Source organism: Sus scrofa, chromosome 3 (assembly GCF_054392235.1).
Source record: "Sus scrofa isolate SSC_HxYL_T2T_F1_AM1 chromosome 3, Sscrofa_HxYL_maternal_Yorkshire_Landrace_v2.0, whole genome shotgun sequence".
Lineage (NCBI taxonomy): Eukaryota > Metazoa > Chordata > Mammalia > Artiodactyla > Suidae > Sus > Sus scrofa.
Genome location: NC_139385.1, coordinates 1,971,986 through 1,992,114, shown reverse-complemented (window position 1 = coordinate 1,992,114; position 20,129 = coordinate 1,971,986). Strand labels below are relative to the sequence as shown.

Sequence of the window (20,129 nt, the reverse complement as noted above, 5' to 3'; positions counted from 1 at the left end):
ACCCAGCGCTGATGAGATCTACCTGGAGAAAGCGCCAGGTGGCGCAGGTTCAAGGCTCCGTCCCACGAGACCAGCCCCGACTCACCCGCTTCAGACGCCAGTTACGAGAGCGGATGGTTACCTGTGCTTCTGACTGGCTGCCTCTCAGTCACTGGTTCCCACCAACCCCTTCTTGAGGTTCAATTTGTTTGCTCGAGCAGCTCACGGAACCCAGGAAGGTAACTTCCTTACGAGATTACTGGTTCGTTTCAAAGGATGAGAACAAACAGCCGATGAAGAGGCACCCTGGACCAGGTCCAGGAGGGTCCCGGGCACAGGACGGCTTCTTGTTCGTGGACCTGGAAGCTCTCCAAACCCCTGTTCAGGGATTTTTACGGAGGCTTTGTTATGTAGGCATCACTGATTGAATCATTGACCTTGGGGAATGATTCGACTTTGAGCCCCTCTCCCCTCCAAGGTTTGGAGGGCTGGGGGGCTGGAAGGTCCAACCCTCTGGCCAGGTTGGTTCCGCTGGCAACCAGCCCCCCTCCTTGGGGGCTTTCCAGAGTCACCTCATTCGCATCAACCGCGGTGTAGCTGAACGTGGACTTGGTATGCCTTACAGAAGACACCTTAATTGCTCTCATCATTTCAGAAATTCCAAAGGGTTTAAGAGCTCTGTGCCTAGAGTAGGATAAAGACCATTCGTGTATCTTTCCTACCGTAAAATCACAGCAGCACAAGGTGCTGAGGTTTGGGGAGGGATGCTGTGCCTGTCTTCAGGAGCGGGATTGCCCGTGATGCTCCTCTTGAGAATCGTCCGGGTCAGTTTGGGCTCAGTGTTAGGCTAGCCTCGTAAAAGGAGGTGCTCCCTCCTCTTCGGTTTTCTGGAAAAGTTTGCACAAGATTGGTGTTAGTTCTTGAGTGTTTGATGGAATTCACCAGTTAAACCATTTGCGCCTGAAATTTTCCTTTGAGAAATGTTTTTTATAAAAAATTCGATTTTTTTAAGTAAATATATTCCGGTTTCTTGGTGCCTGCTCTGTCACTTTTGTAGGTTGAATTTTTTAAAGCCTTTTGTCCATTTCATCTGAGAGGTCCAAGTTGCCAGCGTGAAGTTTGCAAGGTTCTCTTCAGAGTCTAAATGTCCATGGATCAGTCGTATCTCTCCTCTTTCATTCCTGCTCCTGGTGATTCAGTTTCTGTTTTTTTACTAGATGACCTCGGATAGGAGAGCGTCGGTTTTGTCGACCTTTTGGAGAATCAGCTTCTGGCCTTGTGAATCTTTGCCGTTGTTGGTGCATTTTTTATTTCAGGGATAGTTGGTCTTTATTTTCTTTCTGCTACTCATCTTGCTCATCTTTCTTAAGCTCTTTGAAATAGAAACTTTGGTCATTGTTTTTAGATCATTTTTCTTCTTGATTGAAAAAAAAACAAAAAAGCAAAAGGAGTTCCCGTTGTGGCTCAGCGGGTTGAGAATCCAACTAGTAAGCACGAGGATACAGGTTCGATTCCTGGCCTCACTCAGTGGGTTAAGGATCTGGCATTGCCTCGAGTTGCGGTGTAGATGGAAGATGCGGCTTGGATCCTGAGTTGCTGTGGCTGTGGTGTAGGCTGGCAGATGCAGTTCCACTTCAACCCCTAACCCGGGAACTTCCATGTGCTGCAGGTGTGGCCGTAAAAAGAAGGAAAAATAAATAAATAAAATAAAATAAAAAGAAGCTACACATTTCTCCCCTCGGTACTGCATTAACTACATCTCACAAATTTTGATACTTTGCTTATTGTTCAACTGAAAATACTTTGTGGTTTATGTTGTAGTTTCTTTGTGCTTTCCAGCATTTCCATTTGAACCTGGGCGCTTTCCTCGGTCTGCTGAGATCAGCCCTGTGTGTAAACCTTAGCACGTTGATCAGGTTGTTTGAATGTGCTCATGTCTTCACTGCAGAATCTTTGCCATGTCTGAGTCTGGGTCTGACCCTCGTTCTGTGTCTGCAGACCGTGGCTCTGCCTCTTCGTCTGCCTGGTGATGTTGTGTGGAAGCAGGACATACGTGCGTCTATCAGTTGCCGCCCGAGCCAGACGGGCTGGGCCTGGCGAGGTGTCCTCTGCGTCTGCCTGGCGCTGCGGGGTGGAGGACCGCAGGGGCCCCGTCGCATCCGTTCGCTGGCAGGTTTGCGAGGAGCTGTCGACGTTCAGTTGGTTCACCTCTTTGTTGTGAGGACTGGCGTGACAGCCGCCAGCCAGGCTGCTTACATGTCACACCAGCAAAGTGGGGTTTCTTCTCTGACCCGTGGATGCCTTTGGAAGCGTCTTGTCTAACAGCCTTGGCGTGGTTTTCCTCACGTTCGTTGTGTTTGGAATTTGTGGAGCTTCTTGGAATCTGTTAATTTATGTCTTTCCCCAAACTTGGAGAGTTTTCTGCTTTTTTTAAAAAACATGTTTTTTCTGCCTGATACTGTTCTCTCTTGTTAGATTCCAATTGAGGTGTGTTTGACCTTTTGAAATTGCTCCCACAGATGCTGGAGTCAATATCTTCTTCTTCTTTTTTTCTTTTCTCTTTTGGGGACTGGATAATTTTTTGTTTTTTTTGTCTTTTTTTTTTTTTTTTTTAAGGGCCGCACCCACGGCATATGGAGGTTCCCAGGCTAGGGGTCTAACTGGAGTTATAGCTGCCGGCCTACACCACAGCCACAGCCACACGGGGTCCAAGCCACATCTGCGACCTACATCACAGCTCACGGCAATGCCAGATCCTTAACCCACGGAGCGAGGCCAGGGATCCAACGTGCAACTTCATGGTTCCTCGTCGGATTCGTTTCCGCTGCGCCACGACGGGAGCCCCTGGATAATGTCTGCTGATCTAATTTCAAAGTTCGCCAATTCTTCCCCGTGTCATCTCCAATCTAAGTCCCTCCGTTAAATTCTTTATGTTGGATACTCTACCTTTTAGTTCTAAATGTTCTATTTGGTTCTCTCTGTACTTTGTTGATCTGCTAAGATTTTTTAGCGTTGTTATTCGTTACCAGCATTTCTTAACCTAATTGAACCCAGTTATAACAGCAGCTTGGATGTCTCTGTCTAATCGTTCCAATAGCAGGCCTGGGTTGGCTTCTGCTGATGCTATTTTACCTTGAGGCTGAGGGCCGTCTTCCTGGCTCTCCGTGTATTGATTGAGTGGTTTTGGATTATATCCTGTGACACTGGGCGTTGTTTTGGGGACTCTGGATCCCGGTACGTTCACCAGCCGGTGTTGGTATTTCTGCTCTAGCAGGAGTTAACGTGGAGAGACCCGGGGTGCCAGCTCTGCTGGGCCTGCGTCGCTGTGGCTCAGATCTCAGTTGGGGCGGCTTCCGGTGGTCCGTGCACACACAGCCTCTGAGGGTTCGCGCCTCCCCCCCCGCCCGTGCCAGCTGGCCCGGCCCCCCTTCCTCTGGTTCCTCGGGTCAGAAGGATGGTGAGCTTTGCACCGGGACGTCCGACTGGTTGGCTGGGGCAGAGCTGCGGGAACTGGCCTCTGCCGTCCCGTCCTGCCTCCAGCGCCTGCTTTTATTCACTCTTGAGAACCCGCCGGTCTTTGTTTTCTGAATTTTGTCCAGAAGTTAGGGTTGTTCTCTTCAGGACACTCTCTTTGCCAGGCGTTTAATCCCAGGCCGGAAGTGGAGCCACAAGGGTTGTTTTTAGTAATTAAACGTTGAACGTTTTCCCTGAGATGGAAGCAGGCAAGCTGCACGCTGCCACCAGCACAGCGTCAGGGCCCTTAGCCGGTGCTGTGAGGCGAGCGAGAGGGAGGGCCAGGAGCCCCAGGGCTGCCTCCGCAGACTCTGTGACTACGAGCCTGGACCAGGCACGAGAAACCACAGATGCAGGTACGCCTGGGGGTGGAGAGGGAGCTTAGCAGAGTTTCTAGGCACAAGTCGATATACAAAAATCAATTGCATTCCTATACACGAGCCTCAAAGATTTCAAACCAAACGATGTTTCAAAATGCCATTTCAGAAGCACTATGGAAGATTAAATACCTGACAATAAGTCTAAGAAAAGATGTGCAGACCTCTATGCAGGAAAGTTAGGAAGCCTTACCAGGAGGCATTTAAGGCCTGTTCAGGTTTTGTTTGGTTTTGGTGGGGGCGGGGGCGGGGTAGAGGTTGACAGCTGGTTTTAGAACTAGGGACATGCAAAGGGCCAAAAGGAGCCATAGCCTGCTCCAATTCAAGGACCAAAATACGAACCGTAGCACATTGTAAACCTTGGGAAACACAGGCATCTATGAGTCCACGTAGATAACAGAGAGAAAGGGAGGGCGGGGGGCCTCTCGTTTACAGTGGAGGGTCAGGCACAGGCCGGCAGCGGAGGGGAGGGGCGTTAGCGCTCAGTGGGAAGCTGGTGTATGACTGCCCCGTTGAGGACGGGACAGCACGAGACTCCCTGTCTAGAGGCAGGAGGCCACTGTATCCTTAGAAAACATCCGTCTTTCAGGAGTTCCACTGTGGCTCTGGTCACAAACCCAACTGGTATCCAGGAGGACACAGGTTCCATCCCTGGCCTCGCTTCATAGGTTAAGGATCCAGCGTTGCCGTGAGCTGAGGTGCAGGTCACAGACTCAGCTCAGATCCCACGTGGCTGTGGCTGTGGCTGTGGTGTAGGCTGGCAGCTGCAGCTCCGATGCCACCCCTAGTCTGGGAACCACCATATGCCAAGGGTGCAGCCCACAAAAGGAAAAAATAAATAAATCAGTGTTTCAGATTAAAGGAGGAAAAAGAGGATGACAGCTCAATGCAATATCTGGTTCTAGACTGAGTTCTGTGCTGGACCAGGAGCTGGCACGGGGTAAAAGCATTACATCGGCATCGCACTTGTTAGGAGCACATGTCCTTCCACTGGAGTTTTAGGGGTGAAAGACGCCTTCCTCTCGAGTGGTTTCGAGAAAGAAGTATAGACCATCGACCCATGAACAGCACCGGGGTTGGGGCGCCGACCCCCAGCCGTCAAACCCGGGATAACTTTACGCTGGTCCTGCGTGTCCACAGCTCCCCATGTGACTTTTCCCCAAACGAAGACGGCGACAGGCGGCCCTGCCCAGTATATCGTGTACGCGGTCTCTAGGGAGTCTGTGGTGGACGCCTTCTAAAACTGGCCAAGCCTCCGCCACCTCACCCCCATAATGCAGGTGCTTTCTCATCGGGGGAGACAGTCTCTAAAAGATGCTCGGACATTTCCTTGTAGCTCCTTCTTCCGTCCTAGTCCCTGGGGTACAAATAAGAGTCTAAATCTGTAGTTTTCAAAGCTGCGTCTGCAATCCAGACTCTGAACTTCGCGTGGGACATCAAAGAGAGGAGCCCGATGGGCTCACATGCCCGTTCCCAGCGTAGCAGATTTTGCTTCTGATACATAGACACCCAGGGGTCATGGTGCCAAGGACAGAGCCACCTGACCACCCGGCCAAGGCGGGGCAGAGAGCCACCCCTTCCCACCCCCCAGGGCAGCTACGGTTTAAAAATCGGAAGCTAGCAAGGGTCGGGGCGGACCCGGAGCCTCTCTTCCTGGCTGATGGACTGAGCCCGTGCAGCCGGTGGCGCCACTGCGGAAGACGGCTCCTTGGCGAATTAAACACCATGGGCGTCTCGCTGTCACCGCAGCAGCTCGAGTTGCTGCCGGGGCACAGGTGTGGCCAAAAAACAAAGAAAAATTACACGTGGAATGACCCTGTGACCCGTAATTCCACTCCCGGGTGGGCTGTATGCCCGCAAGACTTGAAAACAGGTGTTCCAACAAAGACGTGTGCGTGAGTGCCCCCGGCGCTCGTCTCAGTGGCCGAAGCCGGAAGTAATCTGAACTCCATCCGCGCGCCGACGGATGCACACGACACGGTCCAGCCGCACGGCGGCCTGTTCTCAGCCTTGGAAAGGGATGCAGACCCGGCAGCGGCCGCAACACGGGCGAACCTCCAGGGCGTGATGCCGAGTGAAACAAGCCCAGTCCTCGGGTCAGACTGTGATGTGTAGGAAATCTCCAAAGGGGCACGTCGTGAGACGCACCGAGGGGTTGGTCGGAGAACGGGGCTAACTGCTCGCGGGCGCAAGGCCCACTTTGGGCAATGAAGCGCCGGGAGCTGGTTCAGGAGCGGGGGACACAGCCCGGGGGATGCGCTTGGTGCCACGGCGCTGTACACTTTACTGTGTGAGTTTTACCTCAATTTAAGAAGCAGACAAAGGCAAGAGGGCCTGGCCCTCTGACCTGGGGCCGCACCCCCATCGTGCAGGCCCAGGAGACACACCCAGGCCAGCCCTGCTTCCAGGGCCTGTTTGGGCCTTTTCCTGGGTCTCACCACCGTGGCCAAGGGGCAGCCGTTGCTGGGATCTTGGGCGGAGGCTTGGCGCTTGGATACGGGGCTGGAGCACGAGCTCGGACAACGGCCCGCAGACGGAGGCGGGAGAGCTGGTCCAAACCCTCGTGCCTGAGGGGAAGGCGTCCCAGAGGGACACGTCCAGCCTGATAGGCCGTTCCAGCCGTTGGTTTCCGTTTGCCTTCGATTCTGGGGGGGTGGTTTTGTAAAACTCAATTGCATTTTTAATTATGTACAGTGTTTGCATGGTTCTGGGGTCAAAATACATTCAGAGAGGTCTGCTTCCTCCCGGCCGCACCTCCCCTCCCCGTTGCTCTCCCTTTTCACTGGTTGCTGGTTTATCTTCCGTGTTGCCTTCTGAAAATAGGAGCACACGGTATGTGGGATTTGGCTTCCTCACCATGAGACAAAAGAAGCGCAGTACGCCCCCCGTTCTGCACCTCGGGTGCTTCCGTCCGACGGCGTGGGAGTCTCTCCCCAGCGGGCTGTCCCTCGGGCTCCTCCTCGTTCCTTTCCGCAGCTGCGTGGTCCTCTACCCAAGGGACGTTTGGCTTGTCCCCAAATGCTGCAGCCACCGGCTCTGTGCATCCGTCATTTTGCCAGTGAGTCTTTTACCTTCTTCGGATTATAATTACCAACAGTTTGTAGGCATCCAAATTAAAATGTGAGAATCTTTATTTTTCTAAGGTGTCCATACACACACACACACACATACACACATGTGTGCGTGCATACATATATACACACATGCATGCATATACACACACATACACACAGATACATGCATATATATACATGCACACGTATATACCCACATACCTAATTTGGGGGCCGCAGAGTACAGCGGCTTGATGTGGGATCTCAGTTCCCAGAGCAGGGACTGAACCCAGGCTGCAGCGGTGAAAGCACCGTGTCCTCAGCCATTAGACCACCAGGAACTGTCGATAATGTATATTAATATGATGCTTTATCTTTTTCCAGATACGTTCACAGCTATGATATCATTTAATCTCACGGGATCCCAGGGAGATGTCACAGGTTCTAACTGAGCAAAGCCTGAGTTCACAGTGAAAGTTTCTTTTCGGGAATTACATGATACTTTTTGAAGTATTTTTAAAAGTACTCTGTTCAGTCAGGTTGTTTTAACCAAACATCTCTATCACGTGGAAGTAAAGTCTTGAATTTGCTGTTTACTAAGTCATGGAACTGAGCATCTGACCTTCGGGATAGTTTGTTGTTTTTAACACACAGCAGTTTTTAAATCTGTCTTTGTCATTTGTCGTGTTGAAATGAGTGAACTGGATTTTCCAGTCCCGCTCGCCCTCGACGAGCCCTGAGTTACAACTTTAGAAGTAGCTCCCCAGAGCCCAGGGGCAGGGAGGGCTCCTGGGAGGCCAGATGGGGGTGTCGGCGCTCGCTGCCCCTCAACCTTCGCTGGCCCTTGAATTCTGCCGCCTCCGCCTTTGGACCCCTTGGCCTGACCCACCCCTCCCTCCGCCTTTCCCCTCTCCTGTGGGGCCTCTGCTGGTGATTCCTGACCCAGGCAGGCTCTCTTTCACGCTCATACCTCCCCTGTGACACTGACAGAAAGGACCAGAATTCACCCAGGTGTGGGAGACTGGATTCCCATCCAGAGAAAGGTGTGACCAGAGCAAGCCCGTCGTGCCCCGGTCTCGACGGCCTGGGCTCACTCCCAGCTGAACGAGCTGAGGCTGTGTCCTCTCGGACCTGCGCGGGCTGCGCGGTGGCCTGAGGGGCAGCTTCTGGGATGCGGGAGCACAGGAGCGTCCGTCTGACCAGCCGGACAGGATCCCTCAAGGCGGCATGGAGCCTGAACGTGTCTTTCACCAACTAGAGGGGTGGGCGATGGCGCCCGAGATCAGAGTCCATTTGCCAAAAAGGCGTCGTGCACATAAGCTGGGCCCTGCCTCTGTCCTCGTGTCATGCGCCCATCTGTTCCAGCACCTGCTGCTGCCGCTTGAATCAGACAGCCTGGCTCCTCCACCCCTGGACCCCCTCAGCATCCTCGTCCGGAGCTTCGCTGGGGGCTGGAGGCAGGAGGCAGGCTGCATGTGGAGTGTGGCCTCAGTGGCCCCTGAGCTCATGTGTTCGTTGTGTTGGGTCTAATCCATGAATCCATCTTCTTCTTCATCTTAAGTGATTGAGATTCTTCAAACCAAGGAGGGCTATAAAAAGCCCATTTCCCACGTCCTCCTCTTTGTAGACCATGTTACTGCTGCAGCTACCAGGAGACCCTCAGGGCGCTTTGCCTCGCATAATACTCTTTTTTTTGTCTTTTTGCCGTTTCTCAGGCCGCTCCCGAGGCAGATGGAGATTCCCAGGCTAGGGGTCGAATCGGAGCTGTAGCCACCGGCCTACGCCAGAGCCACAGCAACACGGGATCCGAGCCGCGTCTGCAACTTACACCACAGCTCACGGCAACACCGGATCCTTAACTCACTGAGCAAGGCCAGGGATTGAACCTGCAACCTCATGGTTCCTAGTCGGATTCGTTAACCATTGCGCCATGACAGGAACTCCATACTCTTTTTATAAAGGTGCTGTGTTTGTCCATTCAGCCTGCAGTAATAAAACACCATAGACCTAAACAGCAAGCATTTATTTCTCACAGTTCTGGAGGCTGGTCTTGCAAAGTCAGGACACCAGCAGATTGAGCGTCGGGCGGGGCCGGCTTCCCGGTTCATAGACAGCATCTTCCCACTGTGCCCTAACGCGGGAGGCGGGAGGGAGCCCTCTGGGGTCCCTTTAATAAGGGCACTGAGCCCATTCATGAGGCTGCACCCTCGAGACACAAGCAGCTCCCAAAGGCCCCGCCTCCTGACACCACCACCCCAGGGGTTAGGTTTCAGCCCCTGGGGAGGGGGTCACACACGGACATTCCTGTTCCAGTGTCTACAGCGGAGTCTGGGTGGTTAATTTCACATTGGCATCTCGGCTTGTGCCCCACACGCTCCTCTCGGACAAGGGCTGAGGATAGATCAGAAGGGTGACCCCGACCTTTGAACGAGCTGACGCTGCAAGCCTGTGGCGCGTGCCCATCCTGTAGGCAGCCTTGCAGATGGAAGACGGCCCCCTCGGTCCGACCGCACAGCCTGTGTCCTCGGCCGCGTCCAGCCCAGCCGGCCAGCAGGGCGGAGGCTGCGGAGTTGGCCCACCGATTCTGGTTTGAACGCTGGCTCCTCGTCTGCCCTCCTTGTCCCCTTCCCTCTCGCCCGAGTCAGAGAGCAGAGCGGCCCCGCCCTCTGCCTGGCATGTCCCCTGCCTGGCATGTCCCCTGCATGTCTCCCTGTCCTCGTCGGGGTTCTCTTTAGAAAGAGCCGTGGCCATGACCGTGCAGCGGCATCGCGCACGAGGCACCTCCGGTGTCGGGAAGCAGGTTGCTGCGGCTCTTAAACAAAGCATCCTGGTGCCACAGGAACCCCAAAGGCCGTTAGCATGAGCATCCCCTGCGTTCTAAGGTCCATTGGGGTGACCCTGACTTCCGACTCAGTATTGGAAATATTTAAAGTCAAACTGGGGGACATAATTCCTTCTTTTTTTAAGAGAGCCTGTGTTTAGCTTGTCCTTAATTGTGTCCTTGGGGCTTTTCACGCCACAGCTGTGTGTTGGGCTTAAGGTTGCCCCCGTGTTGCCGGGACATCTGCCACATCACAGTGACAGAACGGGCTGAGGCATGTGTTGCCGTGACCTTTTGTGCTCTGTCTGGCGCAGACCCCGCCGCCAGGGAGCTTGTCCACTTTCTTTTCTCCTGGACCCACCGGCAGTGTCCTCAGTCTTCCTAAGCTCTCCTGTCAGGAGGTGAGAGGGGAGGCCCTGTGGGGGGAGACGCAGCCAGAGCTCAGGCGAGCAGCCACCCCCCAGCAGCGCTTCGCCACCAGCTGTGTCCTGTCGAGTCGTGGGAGGAGCAGGCCGTGCAGTGAGCGCCTAGGGCAGCCGTGGGCAGGGGCGCGCTGCCGCCACCACGCCAGACTGCGGCTCTGCCTTGGGGGACCTGGGGATGCGGGCACCGCTGCCTGGGCCCACCTCTGACTGCCTGGACCTGCTGGAGCAGAGCCGGACACCAAGGGGGAGAACTGTGCCACGAGTCAGAGTCCGTGCCCAGGGGGAGTGTCCCCTGGCCTGAAGCAGAAGGCTGTCTGTGCGCCACGCACAGGCCTCAACCCGAAGGCTGCTTTGTCCCTAGGGGGCCTCCCGCCGTGGCCGCTTCCTTGGGGCCTGATCCTCGTAAGAAGAGTTGCCGCTCCCGTCTTTGTTCACCTTGTTTTCATGGGGTCATGAGCTCAAGCTGGACCCTGGCTCCTTTCTACTGCCCCCCCCCCCCGAAAGATCTGCCGTGGCCTCTGCGGCCCACGTGGTGGCTCCCTGGGCGACGCCCCCAGAGCCTGGCGCCACCCCACTGGTCCCCGTCGGCCGAAGGAGGCTCAGCGGAGTCTCTAGAAAGCCGCGTCCCCTGCACCGGTCAGAACCCCTTCCCCACGTCCGGCCTTTGCAGGCAGGCGCCTACCCGCAGGCCCGTCCCCCCGCCGCTCCATCCAGGCCGAGGCCGCTGACGTCCTCAGGCCGAGAGGGCAGCCGCGTCCCACAACGCCAAGGGTGCAGGAGTGCGGGTGATTCTCAAGGTCGCTGCCAGCTACCCAGCGTCTGGGTCTGTGTCCACGTCCAGTCCCGAGCGCGTCTGGGGGCTGAAGAAGACGGGCCGCTGCAGCCCTGAGTCCAGACCAGAGCGTCCCTTGTCGTAGAGTGTAAATCAGGTTGTACAAATGTGTGGCAGGGCCTGCTGGCGACACTGGAGCATGTTTTGTCCTGTGTCTCTTGCCAGAGATGTCCCCTCTCTCCAGCAGTGCCGGGAGTCCTGCGCTGGCAGCGCTGCTCGCAGGACCACGGTCCTCCCTTCGGGCTCCCTGGCGGCGTGGCCTGCAGCGGGCCAGCCTCCGCATCCGCGAGGGAGGCGTCAGCTGGGTTGGAGGGGCCAGCAGCCTGCCGTCGCCAGGAGCCAGTGGGGACACTTTAAAAAACAGTTGGAATTTGAACCTTGGGATCCGCTAGAGAAATGGCATTTCTGGATGCTTGGGATTGGTTTTAATTTTTAAAATTCCATGCATGCTCTCAGTCTTTCACTTTGCCTTCCAACTCACCCAGAGGCAAAACCGCACTCTTGCGACCCTGCTAAGTTCTCCCTGTACCACGTCCGCGTTCCTCAACCGAGACTGAGTCGCGAATCTTTTTCCTCCACGACAGGGCGAATCGGTGAAGTATTTCCTGGATAACTTGGACCGGATTGGCCAGCTGGTGAGTAAGAGCCCCCCTCCAGGAGCCTGTGGTCGAGGGTCAGAAAGCATCTGTGTGGAGACGGAAGCCGCCCTCGAGAGCCAGCCTCGCTGCGTTGGGGACCAGGAGTGCGGTGGAGACGCCACGCTCCCGCTTCCATCTGTGTCAGGATGGAGGGGCCGAGGGTTTCTTCTTCCTCACCGTCTTGCTGGGAAACCTCGAGTCCCTGCTTAAATCGGATGTAAAGTAGGGTTTCTGTAAGGATTCCTTCTCCCAGAGCACAAAAATGGAGACGGAAGTTCTTTTGTAAACGAAAGAGCTCCTTTAACTTTTCATCATGGAAAATGCAAACGTATACAAGGAGAAATAGTGTAATGAAACCCCACATGCAGTGCCTGTCGCTTCTGACCCGGCTTGTTCCCTCAGCCCCACCCCACCCCCAGGAACAAATCCATCATATTACTTCATCAAGAATATTTTAGAGGGGAGTTCCCATTGTGGCGCAGTGGTTAACGAATCCGACTAGGAACCACGAGGTTGCGGGTTCAATCCCTGGCCTTGCTCAGTGGGTTAAGGATCTGGCGTTGCTGTGAGCTGTGGTGTAGGTCGCAGATGCAGCTCGGATCCCGCGTTGCTGTGGCTCTGGCGTAGGCGGGTGGCTACAGCTCCGATTCAACCCCTAGCCTGGGAACCTCCATACCATATGCTGCAGAAGCGGCCCTAGAAAAGGCAAAAAGACAAGAAGACCAAAAAAAAAGAGAATATTTTGGAGGGTATCTCTGGACTGATAAGACTCTAAAAGTCACAACCACAATGCCATTATTGCTCCTAAAAAATTAGCAGTGTTCCTCAATATCAACCAATATCTGGTCAGTTGTGAGATTTTTCCCAGATGTCTCATTCATAAGTGTTTTCTTGCGGACGCTGCTGTATTTCAGCAGTTGGAATCAACCTCTTATTAAGGTCCATCATCGCATTTGGTCCATGTCACTTAAACCTCCTTTAATCCATAGGCTTCTGCCTTCATTTTTTTTTTTTTTTTTTTTTTGGCTTTATTTGTTGGAGTGATTGGGCAATTTCTCCTGTGGGGTTTCTCACATCTGGGTTTTGCTGCGCCACCCTGACCGTGTTAATGCAGGTGTCTCTCTGCCCCCCACACACACACCCCCGTGCACCGTGGGAATGGGTTGGTCCTAGAGCGCTGTCCCTGCTTGGGTTTGGGGCCGGGCTGCTGCGTGAGTGCCAGTGTGCAGTAACCGCGGGAGGGTTGTCGGTGGTGCAGGAGCAGGGCGGTCTGCGTGACCGCGGTTGCCGGCGTAGTGCTCAAGACTGTAAGAGTTCCCCAAGAAAAACACATTAAATATACGGCAGGCGAAATTCAAAGAGCAGTGCAGAACCTCAATTAAATCTGCTCACACTAAGCTTTTGGAATGCGTGTGCCCTGCGAGTTAGAAAAATAGAAAGGTTGCGATGGTGCAGGGGGAGAAAGATGGTAGTTTCCTGTGGGGAAGAAAGGGATGAGGTTTTTGAGCAGGAGCCAAGAGGGAGGCTCCCGATCACCCGCCCTGGGTTCTGGGAGTGAAAGGTGCTTTTGGCGACCGCTTCAGCCCCACGCTCTTTCCCTCCACGGCATCCCCCCCCCCCCCACGCCGCCATACCTTCCTCCCCCAAGCGTCTCCCTGTCCTGTCTTGCAGAACTACTTTCCCAGCAAGCAGGACATCCTGCTGGCGAGGAAGGCCACCAAGGGCATCGTGGAGCACGACTTCGTCATCAAAAAAATCCCCTTCAAGATGGTGGACGTGGGCGGCCAGCGCTCGCAGCGCCAGAAGTGGTTCCAGTGCTTCGACGGCATCACGTCCATCCTGTTCATGGTGTCCTCCAGCGAGTACGACCAGGTGCTCATGGAGGACAGGTGCACCAACCGGCTGGTGGAGTCCATGAACATCTTCGAGACCATCGTCAACAACAAGCTCTTCTTCAACGTCTCCATCATCCTCTTCCTCAACAAGATGGACCTCCTGGTGGAGAAGGTCAAGGCCGTCAGCATCAAGAAGCACTTCCCAGACTTCAAGGGCGACCCCCACCGGCTGGAGGACGTGCAGCGCTACCTGGTGCAGTGCTTCGACCGGAAGAGGCGCAACCGCAGCAAGCCGCTCTTCCACCACTTCACCACCGCCATCGACACCGAGAACATCCGCTTCGTCTTCCACGCCGTGAAGGACACCATCCTGCAGGAGAACCTCAAAGACATCATGCTGCAGTGAGAGCGGCCGCGCCGCGGGCCCGGGCCCCGGGGGCGCGCTCCGTCCCGCCGGCGCGCGCACGGCCGAAGGCGGCGCCGCGCCGGCATTAGCTACTGAGTCCTGGGGACGAGTGACACTACTGAGATCCAAGCGGTCACCCTGGTGTGAACGTGCGACGCCGGAGAACACGGCTTCCCTCTTCCGGACGCTTCCTTTTCGGACGCAGCTTAGGCGGGGCCTGCGGGTCTGCGCGCGCCCGCGCCGTCCTTGGTGGCAGAGCCGCCAAAGCCCAGGTCTGTGCGGAGGCCGATGCCGGTCCTCTCCAGCTCTGCGTCCCCGCGGAGGGGCGTCGCCCGCTGGGGCCTCGCGGGAGGTGCCGGGCGTGCGGGCTGAGCTGGGTCCCAGCGCGGGGCCTCCCCGAGGGAGGGCGCCGCCTTTCCCATCTCTTGTGCCAGTTTCCCGAGAGGCCCTGGTCCCGGCTGTTCGATGAAGCGCCGGCGCCGGCTTGAGAGCAGGGGAGCGAGAATGCGGGTGTAGACCTGCCTTAACGCCCCCACAGCCTGCGTGCGCTGTCTTCCCGCCCCGTCAGATCACGGGGTGGGAGGTGTGGACGCAGGTGCATGCCCCCCTCCCTTTTGCCCGGCGGTGCCTGCTTCCTCCGGGCCACCCTCCCGCCCTCGGCCCTGCGGGCACTGCCTCTGTCCCCGTCACTCCCCGTCGCCCAGCACCTGCGCGGCTGCAGGGAGCCTCGCCCTCTCGGGGGCCTCCGGAGCTGGCGGGATCGCCAGCACAGCCTTCACTCGGGCCGCAGCTGCTGCCCGGAAAATCCGGCTTTGTCCACACTGCCACCCCACTGGTGCCTTCCAATAGCCAGCCCGAGGATCAAAGCTCGGATCCAGTCTGTTGCTTCTGTTACCACACACGTGACAGGTAAACACTACCGGCTGTGGTCTCCTCCGGGTCAGACTCCAGGAGGCTGTGAACGTCGCTGCGAGCTGGTAAACCCTGCTCTCCGGTGCTTTGCCCGGGTGTCTGTCACCGTTTCAAAAACACGCTGCCTTCCAGACTGGCCTCCTCTGGGTGTTCCTCTGCTACAATCTGTGTGGCCTGTCGAGGACTTTTCTGAGCAAGTGAACGAGAAAACACTTCCCCTGTAAGTGGCACCAGAATGTTCCTGTGGTTGAAGAACCATCCCCAGGCCCCGGCCCCAGGCCACGCTGTTCCGTCCTGTGTCCTGGGGCCTGTCCTGCTCGCTTTCATCCGGCAGATAAGCAGCGGCCTCGGAGGCTGGCCCGCAGGAAGGGGAGGAAGAGGCCTGCTTCTGAGTCATCCTGTTATCACAGCGTTTGAACGAGGGGACAGCACGAAATCCTTTCTCGTGCTCGAGGCTTCCTGTCGGCGTTTGCTGGAGTTTCGGCTCTTTTTTTGGCTGGAGAAAAGTTGCTGTTTTTGTCCTGCTTCCTGTGGCTCTTCATAAACCGAAAGGACGTGCTCCAGGTTCAGGGCCAGTGACCCTGGTTTAAGGGGAAAAGAACGCGCTTGGGCTCCGTCGGGGCAGGGCCGAGGGCCTGCCCTGGGCCTGCAGCTGCGCTCTCCCTGCCGGCTGGGCCCTGGGGCTCCCGGGGGCCTCGGGGGCCTCCGGCTCCCTCACCAGCTGGGAACCGTCTCCGTGGCTCTGCCCTCGCCATCCGTGCAACCGGCGGAGGTGTTGGAACGGCTCTCCCACCAGTTGGGCTCAGCCTGGTCAGTGAAGCAGCCTGACACGTGCGCTGGTCCCCTTGCAGACCCAGACGCGCCCCGGGAGGGGAGGCCGCGGCTGTTGAGGGGCCGGGACGCGGGTGGGACGCCTGAGGGCCTGGGCCCCCGCCCCTCCACTGCGAGCCGAGCAGGCAGCTTCGCAAGGCCTGATTTGTCATAGAGAAGAAGGTCACTCTTTGCAAGGCTAAACTAAAACCATTTACAGTTTTTCTGCACGTAGTTTATAGTCATTTTTCTGTCCAAAACCTTAGGCTTTTGTATTTTTTAATTTCACTGTTACTCCTGATTATTGTCTTTTTTATTGAGATGTTGGAGAAGCAGGAGATAGTTGTGCCTCATCTATTACTACAAAAACCTAACAATAAACTTCCTTAAACTAAGATACTTTCCTCATAGTTCCACCATTTACACACAAAGACACGTGTATGTGTTTCACTGAAATATTTTTTTAACCCTCCTGTTTGTAGACAACTTGTTTCACAGATACTGCGTTGTGGCTTTGTAATTTATAGAGATCGCTAGAGTCCTTCTTTTTATAGTTCTTTTACTTCTTTGATAAAAGAAGAAGGAGTCAGGTAATTTGAACTCCAAGACCAAGAAATAATCTTGCAACAAGATGACGGGTTGTGACCAACTCTGGCATCCTGGAGACAGACACTCGCCACCTTGGTGTCGTAAGTGTGGGCACCGTTTTCTGGAGCCCTGGGGTGAACGGCTCACGGCTTACACTTTGCCCAGCCCTTTGGCATCGGTCGAGGGGCTGGTTTGATGATCTGACCTCTTTCGGTCTCTGGATATTTGTTAAAATAGATCCTTAATTTTTCTTCAATAGAAAATACCACTCAGCGTTCAAAGCCAACAGTAATTTTTCGGTCCCAGATATTCAGAGCAGATAGATAACTGTAACCCTGATGCTCCTTGAAGCTTCATTATTCGCCGATCAGTTTATTTCCACGTGGGACACGCAGGAGAGCCGCCACAGACACTGTGAGTGCACAAGCCCCCTGGACACGCCTGCAGCTCAGGGAAGAGCGCCAGACACACGTAGCAACACGCGTGTGTGTGTGTGTGTGTGCAGGGCGGGGGAGGGGGGCCTCCTGCTGCCCTGAAACCTGGGAGCCGGGGGTGGGGCTGAGGAGAGGCCCGGTGATGGACCTGGATGTGCCCGGAGGCCAGAGGAAGGGAGGGTGGGGATTCTTCAGCCGCCGCCCCCTCCACTGTCCCCACCGCAAACCTGAGAAGCTGCTGACACAAAGCACGAGTGACTCTCAGTCATTGGCAGCTCATCCTGCTCAGGATCCTCTTCTGGAGAAGGAACGTAGGTCCCGCACGGGGGTCACGGCCAGGGCAGGGCACGTGGGCGCCGCAGAGCCCCTCCCCCAGAGAAACCTGTGCCCTTCCTTGTCCACGTGGATGGGGGCCAGCTGCTCTGTCGAAGCTGGTCCACGTGGGGGTGCTTAGCTCTGGCCCCCACGTGGGGTCACCTGAGGGGCTTTGCAGAGGCCCTGGGCAGAGCCACGCAGAGCCCGTCCTGCCCAGACGTCTCACGTCGGCACCGGGCGGGCTGTGCCGCTGGGACCCAGAGCCGTGGAGCAGAGCGCCTGCCTGGGAGGGAGGGCCCTCCGGGCCGGGGGTCCTGTGTCTCGCGTGGGGAGAATGCTGGTCGCCGGTGTCGTGGCCGCTGGGTCCTCCCTTGCTGTGACCACTCACCTCGGGAAGGACGTGACGGCAGGTGTTCCCACTGAGCCTCTGACAACCTGGGGGGCCGTCCTTTCAGCACCACTTTCTCCACCCTTTCTGGAAGCTTCGCCAGGGGCACTCAGCACCCTCCTTCTTCAGGGATGCTGGGAGATTTAGGAAACGGTGTGAAGGAAGAGGCAGACCCTTCTCGAGTCGGCCTGGTTTGCACAGCAGCCTAGGGATGGGTGGGCCTTGTGTGTGGGATCCTGCGTTTGGGGCGCCGGTCCTGATGCAGAGGGTGCTGCTGGGCCTGCAGCTAGGAGAGGGCCTGCTCCTGCTGGTGGCATCTTTGAGGCACCAGCCAGGGCCTCCTGAGACAGTTCCGGGGGCCACACTTGCTGTGTTCAGGGCCCTTCTCGGCAGGTGGTGCTGCTGGGCGCCGAGTTAGGGAAGGGCGAGGCCGAGCTCACGGTGAGGGCAGGTGGGGGCACCCTGCGGGCGTGGCCGGGCTCCTCCTGCCCCAGGGGCCCTGCTGTCAGTCTTCTGCTGGAGAAGGACTTGAGGTCCCCAGAGGGCTGCTCTTCCTCTGCCCGCTCTCCCTCCAGAGGGCTCCAGAGCCCGGAGGCTGGGTATCTGCTAGCGCCCAGGATGGCCCTTTCCAGGCGGCGGTTGGGGGTTCCACAGGGCGGTTGGTATCTCCTCAGGCAAAAACCTCCTTCTGAGCACAGCAGGTCCCTCCCTGCCTGGGGCGCAGGATGACATGGGTTTACTCCTGGCACGGCTCCTGGGGCAGACCCGACAGTGGCCACGAGCCGGGAGCCCCAGGAGCGCGGAGCTCACGCCAGAAGGAGCAGGGTGTGGCCAGAACCAAGCAGGTACCCGGCAGGATGGGCATTGCCAGGAGCGGGCGTCCGAGGGGGGTGAGGATGGGGACAGGGGCACTCCAAATGAGACCCCTGCCTGTCAAGTGGTACGTGCACGGCGGCAAGGCCAGCCAGCTGGCCAGGGTGTGGAGTGGCCGGGAGAGGCCAGGCTGTGTCACCTGTTCCTCAGACCCAGACACCTCAGCACGCTGTCATGAGGTCCTCATTACAGGGGACCTGAGGACCCTGCAGCTGCCACCACGAGCGGCTCACTTCACAAGTGCCAGCCTGGCCCCACCTGCAAGCTGGGTTCTCCGCTTCCACGCTGGTTACCAAGGTAGTTTTTCTTCTGGTGGTGGGGGTGTGTGTGTGTGTGTGTGCAAAACACAGACCAAAGTGAAACCCTAGAGCTGGGCCGCAGCTGGGAGGGCCGAGAGCAGCCACTGGGGGTCCTGGACAGGCCCCAGCGCCTCCCAGGGCCGCGAGCAGCTCGGACCCGAGGGCCAGCAGGGCGGAGACAGCCGGGCTGCGCTGGGCCAGGGTCGTCCTGCTCTGTCTGCTCCAGGCTTGTCACTCGGGCGCCTTTTTCTTAACACTAAATTCACTTTATTTTGTACTTTTAAAAGCTGAGTATTTCCCCTGAGCCAACATAACCCCAGCCGTTCCGTCGAGCTGGAGGTTTCCCTGCGGGAGGGCACCTCCTGGCAGGTGGCCAGCCAGCATGGACCGTGCATCCCGCCGGCTCAGGCGGGGGCACAGGAGTGCGGCCCTGTGCTGTGTGTCAGGGCACACAGGCTTTGGCTCCAGCTCAGGGCAGGTCCAGGGGCTCGCCTCCAACACCTGACTTCAGGAGGGCTCTGGAGGGGGCTGAGACGGGCTGCCAGGAGGCCCCACTATGTGATCTGTGGCCTCCACCATGAGTGGTGACAGAGCCTGGTGGCCTCCTCAGCGGCCTGGGCGCTTCGAGGGGGCTCTCGGGGCTGCGGTGCACCAGAGCTGCTGAACTCTCTGTCCTGGGCGCCCCACCCCCTCTGTTCAGTGCCTTGTTCAGTGCCTTGTTCCCAGGGCGGCCTCCCACAGCCTTGGGGAGACACAGGGGGTCTCCCCACCACCGTCTGTCCAACTGCCCTCAAAAGCAGCCCTCACCGTGGGCAGAGAGCCCTGCCACCCAGGGGTCTTGGGAAAGTGTTTGCAACCAGGCTTGGCCTGACAGCCAGACTAACAAAGCCGGGCCTCTGTGGCTTCCCTCCTCCCCCGGGCTGTCCGGATGAACCTGGAGCCTTTTCCAGGGTCACCTGCAGCCAGGGGGTCAGAGCCCTCGCTGCCTTGGCGGGCGGGGGGGGGGGCTCGCGCGGCCTGGGAAACGTGCGCCATTCTCCCCGTGTCTTGGCTGTTAGGCTCTTTACCAGGCCTGCTTGTGAAGACATTTACAGCAGGTGCCTAGGGAGCCCGTCCTCTAGAATCGAAACACGTCCCCTTTGACCTACCATGCAAATCGCAGAACATTCCAAGTGTCCTTCAGTCCGTTCAGACCCGCTCTCATTGGCCGGCGTGTCACTCTCTCGACCCGAGTGCAGCCAGGAAGTCAGTGTTGTACCCTCAGCCCCCTCCTGGCTGCCTTGCGCCGCAGCCCCCGGGGTGCCTGGGGGACCCCAGAACAGGGACAAGGCAGTGGTGGCCGTCGGCCAGTGCGTCCACTGCAGAAGCAGCTTCGAGCTGTCCCAGGGTGTCTACACACTGAAAGGAGATTCCGGGGACAGCCCAGGGCCCGGTCCTGGGCACCTCCCCTGGGGTGTCGCTGCTCCAACCCCGCCTGTGACGCGGGGACGGGCCTCCGTGAATGGATGCCGTGTTCCAGGCTGACGGATCCATTCTGCAGTGTAAAAAGGATTGTATAGCTGCGGTGGGTCGTTTAACGTGCTCTGTATATGTGATTTGTATAAATCTATTAAAACCTGCCTTCACTTACA

At 57.0% G+C, this 20,129-nt stretch overlaps 1 protein-coding gene across 7 annotated transcripts in view; it reads left to right on the top strand.

Moving 5' to 3' along the window:
* The window catches only part of GNA12 (G protein subunit alpha 12), a 106,704-nt gene extending 86,575 nt beyond the window's left edge, over window positions 1–20,129 (top strand). For 5 of the 7 annotated variants that reach the window (XM_021086011.2, XM_021086010.2, XM_021086014.2 and 2 more), the window contains 2 exons: window positions 11,585–11,635; window positions 13,310–20,129. In XM_021086011.2, coding sequence (XP_020941670.1) covers window positions 11,585–11,635; window positions 13,310–13,879 — 621 coding nt within the window. In that variant the 3' untranslated portion in view covers window positions 13,880–20,129. Of the gene's footprint in view, window positions 1–6,711; window positions 6,928–11,584; window positions 11,636–13,309 lie in introns of those variants that run through there. The other 2 variants (XM_085016001.1, XM_085016000.1) reach the window with 2 other exon arrangements.